The sequence below is a fragment of the Sinocyclocheilus rhinocerous genome, unplaced genomic scaffold (assembly GCF_001515625.1).
Source record: "Sinocyclocheilus rhinocerous isolate Xijiao unplaced genomic scaffold, SAMN03320098_v1.1 scaffold940, whole genome shotgun sequence".
Classification (NCBI taxonomy): Eukaryota; Metazoa; Chordata; class Actinopteri; order Cypriniformes; family Cyprinidae; genus Sinocyclocheilus; species Sinocyclocheilus rhinocerous.
Window position 1 is genome coordinate 400090 of NW_015670976.1, and position 9034 is coordinate 409123.

A 9034-nucleotide genomic window follows, 5' to 3' on the forward strand; every position below is an offset into this window, starting at 1 on the left:
ATATATATATATATACACACACACACACATATACACACAATGCAAAAATTCTTAGTCCTAAATCAGGTCAATTGCCATTGTAAAATAGAATTTCTGATTGCTTTCTTTCGATTGAAGTCAAAAATATAACCGTGACAAGTTTCATGAGATTCACCCAACAAATAAGCCTCATTTTATGCTAAACTTAATAAATCTGACAATGACGCAAGCATGGAGCATGCGCTGCAAACACACTGTTGTCAAACTAAATCTTTAGATTCTAAACAAACAAGTACATTCAAGAGAAAATTTTCTTCAATGATAGTCAATGCATACACAATACTGTGTCACAGAGTTTTAAGCAACTCTATTTTACAGCAATGTGAGTAAGACATTTACTGTACCTGAAAAGTAATTCACTGAAGGTGTGTGATTTTGGGAGCTAGCAAGCAGTGGAACACAAGCAGTTTCTCAAATGAAAGCTTCTAACTGTTCAGTACTGTATCTTCCGTGTGACTAAGCACCAAGTATCATTGTGGTCAAAAAATGACTCCCAAGGAAATGACAAGAAGAATATGCCCTACATACTAAACCGCACATTACCCAATTAGAAACAAATATATCTGGACCTCTTTAAAGCAGAAGTGGATTCAAATATTTGTCTGTAAACTGTTTTGTTCCCCACACAACAGTGAAAATGATCAATGTCTTCATTGACTCACACTCATGTTATTTCAACCCGTCCTTCTATATGCAACCAAAGTTATTACATGCTTTTGCAAGATTCTCGACGTATAATAACTTAAATTTGTGTCTGTCTTTCACACAAAGCTTCAGAAGTCACATGGGCTACATTTAGGGTGTTTTTTTTATCATTTCTGGAGTTGGCAACATTCTTTTTCACTTTTGCTGAATGATGAATGGTGAATTCTGGACATTCTGCTGTTGGATGTCACATGGGTTTGAAGCAACATGAGATTCTAAATCTAAATCTCGAGATCTAATCAAATAGCAACTGGGAGGATGTTCTTGAGTAAAGCAGAAGTTGCGGCCTCACCTAAAGTGTCTTTGAGGTTCTTGACGATTGAGGCTTTCCTGGCACTGTTCTTTCGTTCGACGTAGTTAGATGGCACGAAGCCCGTCTTGTTGGTAGCGTTTCGTACTCGCCACCAGGACTTGGAGTCGTCCAGGAGCCAGAGACGCTCGTTCTTCTTAATGTCCAGCTCCTGGTCCTGCTGGGCCATGTAATCAAACTTGGCGATGACAATCACTTCTTCCGTCATCTTGGATTTATTTCAACACTGAGGAAGATAATAATTGAATTGAGGTTACATAGTGGAAATTAAGTTTCTTTAACAAGTGAAAGCAATGATGAAAAGGCTCTGGTATTTAAGAAAAGAGAAAATCTCTTCCAATGTCCAATTTCAAGGTCAAATTGCTTTTTGGAAAACCAACAGAAATCTTCAAATGAACTCCGTCCTAACAAATACTGACATTTGCCGGGAACAATCTGGAGTTAAAATGGAAGTTGCAGAGATCCTGATGTTCAATTAGATGACCAAGCCTGACATGATGGATCTAAAATGACAATTGTGTATAACAACAACAACAGCGAACTGAAGAACAGATCAGGCACTGCAGACCTTTGAGCCTAAAGGAAATGACCAGGTAATGCTCTCAAGAACAGACCGATGCTGATTGGCCTACAGGGCTCAGGACAGCAAACCTGGCTGTCAGAATGGATTGTTCACCTTCTCATGAACATCTCCAGGCCACAACATAGGTGACCTACTTTCTAAAGGTCTTTAGACTCTTGTTTTCATTAGTTACATTAAACAAATTCTATCCAGCGACAAAAACGCCCTAAACTAAGACATGAGGAGGGTCTAGACTAGACAGGTACATTAAATAATCAAAAAAAGCATTTGTTGCAACTGATATGCAGATTTGAGAAGCTTGGAAACAAAATGACCACATAATTCGACTGGTTATATACTGTAGATGTAAAGGTGCAGTCACAAAATTTTGGAGAAATTTCACGGACAAAAAACAAAAACAAAATCCATTGTCTATTGTTAATAGTGTAGAAATGTATGAAGCACAACAAGCACACAAATCACTTTCAAACTACGCAAAACATGGGGAAATATTTCGCACTCACACTAAATTCCCAACCATATGGATTCCTACTGAAATTACTGGATTTCTTCAATAAAATTTTTAATAACGAAGCAAAACTTTGGCAACTATCCATCTATGTTTTTACTAGTTCTGGTAATCCAAAATAGAGTTCTGCGCGGGACTATTTTTTTAGTCCCGCTCCCGCAAGGTTATATTCCGCACCCACCCGCTCCCACTATGTATTCACTCTTTGTTCACCCGCTGTCCGCTTAGAATAATTTTCTTCCCGACCCGACCGTTCCCGCTAAATTTAGATCTTGTTTCCAGAATCTCACATTTAAATTTCCGCTACTGAAAGAAAGAGAGATAGGCTAACAAATAAAAGTGTAGTCTGCAAAAAAATGTATTATTTTATTCGTCTTGTCAAGAGTCTTGAATTTATTGACTTTGACTTGAATTTATATGAATTATCTTAAGACACAAAATTCGTTTATTTTATGCAACAGTAGGAAAAAGTGTCAGAGAAAATAAAAATGTTGAACAGAAATTGTATTTCTTATTTTTATTCGTCTTGTCAGGATACAATTCGTTTAACATTTACAACACAATAGGGAATGCAGACCTCTAATCCAAAACCCCTTACAAACTGCTTAGCAATGCCCTAGCATTAAGGATGGGCCAAAATATTATCACAATATGTTTTCCATATCATTCAATACCAATATTTATCACAGTACTAATTTACCGTTAATGGGGATGAAAATGCTTTCTACATAGACCTTGAGAATGAATGTGATCAAAATGTGTTCCAAATGAAACTCGACAGAGTAGATACCTTTTAATTTAGGGCCCCATAAAATAAATTTTATTTTCCCCTAAATTCAGTGTTTTCCATTTTATTTTTCTGGATTCTGTGTTTTATGATTTAAAACAATTTATCATCAATGGTTTCTAATGAATGAGTAAATAAAAGTTTAATCAATCTTTTAAAATGTAATCAAATGAAAATCTAACAACAAAACATTACATATTTATATTTTTGTCAAATAAGATGCTGCACAACATAACTGTAAATTAAAACATGGATGAATAAATATCTTGGATGTATGATGCTTCTTAAAAATATTAATATTATTATCGTTACTTTATTACATTTCAGTTTCTGTCACAATGTCTTCAAGTTAAACCAAACATTTATTTTGATGGTTTGCTTGAAATATCTTTCAGTTTCAGTTTGTGAAGAGTTTCGGTGTGTATTTGAACTGTGAAGTACTGCTGAAGAGATTATCAGAGCAGCTCTGGAGATGAAGTTTATGTGTTCATGTCCTCATATATTAAGACGCAGACGCTGAAAGCACCACGCGTTTGAGTTTGTGTAGACAAAACTGTGCCATTCATTCACACAGGAACACGCGAAACATGCTTGCCACATGTACTGACTAGCTGCTGTCGCGTTTATTTCTGTATATTGCTGTATGATCGGCTGTTAGATTAATCAACACCGAGTAAAAATGTCCAGAGCTTATCATCGTTATCGACATACATTTTCTCAATATATCTTTATCCCCCAGCCCTACCTAGCACCCACCCAGAAAACATTAGCAAACACCTAGCAATGCTCAAACAAGCACTCAGAATATCAAGGTAACTGCTTGTGTAACGTCAGTGTAAATGCTTACCTGTGCTGCATCAAAGCTGTGGATATCTTAGTAGAGATGCTCTATGGCAGACCTAGAAAAGAAAGAAAATCAAAGTTCAACAAAGCATGCATTATGTTCTCAAAGACAAACACAAGAAAGGAAAACAACTAATGGACACAGACTACAACCGATGCAACACACATGTCCCGTCCGAAGCGTTTGGCATATACGATCAGACACACACTCAGTAGTGTACGCAGGGAATGTTCCACTGTTTATTCACCAAAGACAAGCATCTGCCCAGCGATTGTGTGCAATTTGGCTAAATAAATAGCTGATGAAGATGACCATTGTTTTAAGACATCAACGCAACGATTGCCAGAAGAAGAGTTTATAGTCAAATGATGTCCGTGCAGTCAAAGCGAGAGATCACTTCCTCTAGAATGATGGCCAGCGATTGTCTATTGTCCAAACATGAGTCAGGAAGATGAGAAAAGACAGATCCAAAAGTAGGGCGCAAACAGCGAAAGCAGGATATGCCGTTTCATTTCAAATGCATCATACAGGATAACGGGCGAGTCAACACGCACAAGTTAAATAAGTAAAATAATCATTTTAAACGAGTGAACGTGGCTTCCCATCTATGATCCTGACATCATACCTGGCAAACTTTTTAAAAGCGAATTCCAGTAAAAGAATTGGAAATTAAGCAAAAACGAGAACAATTCCTGTGGCGGTGATTTATGTTGCCAATTCATACATTTCCCTCAACACCATCTAACATATTTTAACATCTGAATGTGCCAAGTAATAATAATGATCATGCATTGAACTATTGTACAGCAGAATGTACAAAGTAATAATAATCATACATTTTTATTTTAAGCTTTATTTTTAAGGATTAATTACACAATTTTTCTTCCATGTTTTAATAGTAGACCTCTGTTGTGCAGCACTCTGTTTAGCAAAAACAAAATATTACATTTTTATTTGACTGCATCTTAAAAAGATGAATTGTTTTAAAAGATTAACTGCCTTGATTACTCTGTTTTTAATAACCTTGTATTAAATCATAAATCCAGAAATAACTTAACAACAGTATTTCTGAAAATAAACAATCAAACATTTCATAGGGCATAATTATTGTTAAAAAAGAATAACTTGTTATAATAAGTTATAAATAATAAAATAATAATTTTATGAATTCAATTGATTAGTTGATTTGATATATTAGTATCAAAAGTAGTATCAGCATTTTTTGATTGTTAAAATGAAAATGGAATCCAGAAATTTAACTTAAAATTAAAACCAAATTTGAGAAAAAAATAAAATGTATTTCAAAGGGTCCTAGAAATTTTATTTTTGGTAAAATTTTAAAAATTGTTGTTAAATTGAATACGTTTCATGACTTCCATTAAACAGACATGCTTTCTGATTACTAAAAATTACATTTAACCATTAAAACAGAGTCCAGAATTTGGGACAAAATAAAAAGGAATTTAGAAAAAATAACTGATTTCATAAGCCCCTACAAGTGGAAGTGAAGGCCACATGACTGCAAGTTCACATCAAGTGTGCAATTTTTGGCATGGACGCATGCACTGCAATGCTACCTCAGATTTTCACCAGAACGAAGAATCTCAGACAGCAGCAGAACGTTTCTGGCTGACTATGAAATGCTGCACAGCTAAGCACCTCACTAGGTTTTAGAACAGATCAGCACCTCTCTGTGTCAGACCAAATTTTTTGGTAACCAACATTTTGCTTCTGAACACCCCAAACAAGAATGACCCGAGGTATTTTCTCAGATAGTGGTTTCTGCAGGAAAATGATATGACACGATAGCTTTTGTTGGCGATTTAAGTTCTCACACATCACTAAACGTGCACATATCTGTTAATAAATTCCCCAGCATGGTAAACCAGATCTATTTTATGAGTGAGTTCTATTACGAGAACGTCAAACCTCTAGCAGTTTCACTAATTAGATTAATGAACGCTGGGAGGCAAAGTTAACAACAGAGTGCAGAGACAGTCAGAGACACTCCCTAACTCTGGCAGACAAAGCCTACAGCCCGCTGACTCCCACCGCATAGCTGAGTTCACAGCCAGAGATCACAAACCCAAGGCCAATCACACGCCACACGCTCATCTGACCGTCACATTCTCCTTACTAAACCAGCTTTTTCTCCATCGCTACTTTCCCTCTTAAAATGACCCGTCATCTGTCTGTTCACGACCTCTGGTAGTCTTCTTCATCTGCTTCTTAAAGTGTTCCTGCTGAAATCTCAGGAACTAAACACTGGTTAGACACATAATAGGAATGAGTCAAGATTTACACTACTGTTTTTTTTTTTTATTTTTTAAAAAAAAATTACACATTCTCCTTACTAAACCAGCTTTTTCTCCATCGCTACTTTCCCTCTTAAAATGACCCGTCATCTGTCTGTTCACGACCTCTGGTAGTCTTCTTCATCTGCTTCTTAAAGTGTTCCTGCTGAAATCTCAGGAACTAAACACTGGTTAGACACATAATAGGAATGAGTCAAGATTTACACTACTGTTTTTTTTTCTTTTACTTTTTGAAAAGAAATGTATACTTTTATTCAGCAAGGACGCATTAGATTGATCAAAAGTGGAAGTAAAGACATTTATAATGTTACAAAAGATTTCTATTTCAAATAGAAATCTCAGGAACTAAACACTGGTTAGACACATAATAGGAATGAGTCAAGATTTACACTACTGTTTTTTTTTTTTAGTTTTTAAAAAGAAATTAACACTTATTCAGCATGGATGCATTAAATTGATCAAAAGTGGAAGTAAAGACATTTATGTTACAAAAGATTTCTATTTCAAATAAATGCTCTTTTGAACATTTAATTCATCGTTACGTATCACAGCTTCCACAACAACATTAACATACACAACCGTTTTTAACATTGATAATAATCAGAAATGTTTCTTGAGCATCAAATCAGCATATTAGAATGATTTCTGAAGATCATGTGACACTGAAGACTGGAGTAATGATGCTGAAAATTCAGCTTTGATCCCAGGAATAAATTACATTTTACAATATAATCAAATAGAAAATGGTTATTTTAAATTGTAATGATATTATTGCTTACTGTATTTTTTAAACAAATAAACACAGTCTTGGTGAATACAGAGACTTAAAAAAATAAATTAAATAAAAACACTGACCCAGAAAAAATTAATCTTAGCAACTACACTATAAAAATGTATAATAGAATAGAATATATAATTGTAACTGTAGAAACCCTGACGATAATTTGAAATGCTTTGACAGATAAAATAAAAATAAGGTATCATACCAATTTAGAAACCTTCCCACTGTAAAGGATGCAAATATGAGTTAGAAGTGAAGAAAAGGGGAGGAAATGATGCTTGTCATGGAGAGAGACTTCGAAAGCTTAAAAAGGCCTAAACTCCAGTTCCGATTTTTACCCATTGAAGACACAGCAAATGTGTGTGGACTGAATCTCAAAGCTACAGAACAGAAGCTCTCTGCAGCTCTTTGCACACTAAAAAGAAACGCTGTCTGAGTTCATCATCACTCATCAATCGCTCATTTCAGCGCCTTTATGCTGCTGCTGTCTGATAAACACGTTAGCTTCACAAAACCTCCAGCCGTGTGCATCTGTGCTCTTCAAGCTTTAGGACTTGAGGAGGTTAAAGAGACGAGAGATGCACTTCACAGAAGAGAGCACAACAAAACATCTGCATCTGCACCCTAGTCAAACTATTGAGGGCGCGAGAGCTGAAATGAGCCGCTATCCTCCCTCTCCATCTGTCTCTCAGCCCTAAATTCTGCCGTCCCAGAAACTTTTGCGCTCATTTGAGTTGGAACAGCACAGATGCGTTTGGTTTGTTCCACATGTTCATGCATTTTACATTTACAACCTCGCCAAATGATGTGTGAAACAACATAAACTACCAAATTTTGCTACAAGTTTGATTGCAACATACAATCATTGCTGTTAATAGTGTTCATCGTCTGTTTGATTACGTCATTAACTGAATTTTACTGTATATTTCTGCCATATGTACATCAATTTGACAGTCACCACTGACAAGCTACTACTAAATATATTGTAGAAACTGAATTTTCTGTAAAGCTGCTTTGCAACGATTTGTATCGTGAAAAGCGCTGTACAAATAAACTTGAATTGAATTGAATTGAATGTGCAAATTATTTTACAAATGATAAGCCGACTAGTCATGAGATAAAGTATGAAACTAAAAAAAAAAGATATAGATGTAATGATGTAATATAATCCACAAGAAGCACTGAAGTACAGTAGATATAGTGTTCATTGGGACTTTTAATAAATAATATATATTTGTTTTAATAAATTATCATATACATACACATACAATAATTTATGGTGTAAGCAGCCAACCTAGACTTCATCATTAAACTGTAGCAAATTATTTGTAGAATCTGGTGAGAATGCACTAAATAATTATTTTCATGTTATGGTTTCATAAGCAGCCAATATTACTGTATTAATACTGTCTAATGAATAAAACGGACTAGAGAAAAAAATGCTATAAATGTAAATATAAATTTATGCAACACATAACTTTATACAGTAAGAAAAATTATATTCATTTTGACATTTACTAAAGATTACATTTAGTAATGAGTGTTTTAATTAAATTATGAGCGTTTTTAAATATTAACATTAAGTGAGAGTTACTGGCCAATAACCAATATGATAATGAAAATATTTTAAATAAACACTTTTTTTTTTCAACAAAAATATTGTTAACATGAAGCAAAATTACATTCATACACTCACAAAAATGGAAATATTTTAAATGTACAGTACAAACGATTGATAACTCCATTTTGTATGTTTGTAACCAGAGATAAAAAGACACTGCTTTATTAAAGGTGCGGTAAGCGATTTTTCAAAAACACTTTAGAAAACTGATTCGGGCCGAATAGCAAAACAAACTTGTAGCCAATCAGCAGTGAGGGGTGTGTCTACTCGTGATGTGGAGGAGAGAGAGCGTTCAGTCCGAGCCGAGCGAGAGAAAGATAAGAGATGGTGGATAAAAAACAAAAGAGGAAAACGTCTGCGGAACGACAAGGCAAGAAGTAGGACCCGTGTAAATATCGGATCAGCTTTCCAGCGCTGGAGAGAACTCAAGGAGCGGAGGCCTGCGATCGGACGCCGATCAAACGACCGTTGAAAACCATTTGAAATGTGTGTCAGCACGTCATAAATAGAACCCGGCAGCAGTTCCCTCTCGAGCTTTCAC

At 35.3% G+C, this 9034-nt stretch overlaps 1 protein-coding gene across 1 annotated transcript in view; it reads right to left on the minus strand.

Moving 5' to 3' along the window:
- Positions 1-9034, minus strand: part of LOC107734380 (cytoplasmic protein NCK1-like) — a 60550-nt gene that overhangs the window by 22571 nt on the left and 28945 nt on the right. The window contains exons 2-3 of the mRNA XM_016546321.1: positions 3780-3831; positions 1037-1280 (exon numbers count right to left, since the gene is read on the minus strand). Coding sequence (XP_016401807.1) covers positions 1037-1262 — 226 coding nt within the window. The 5' untranslated portion in view covers positions 1263-1280; positions 3780-3831. The remainder of the gene's footprint in view (positions 1-1036; positions 1281-3779; positions 3832-9034) is intronic.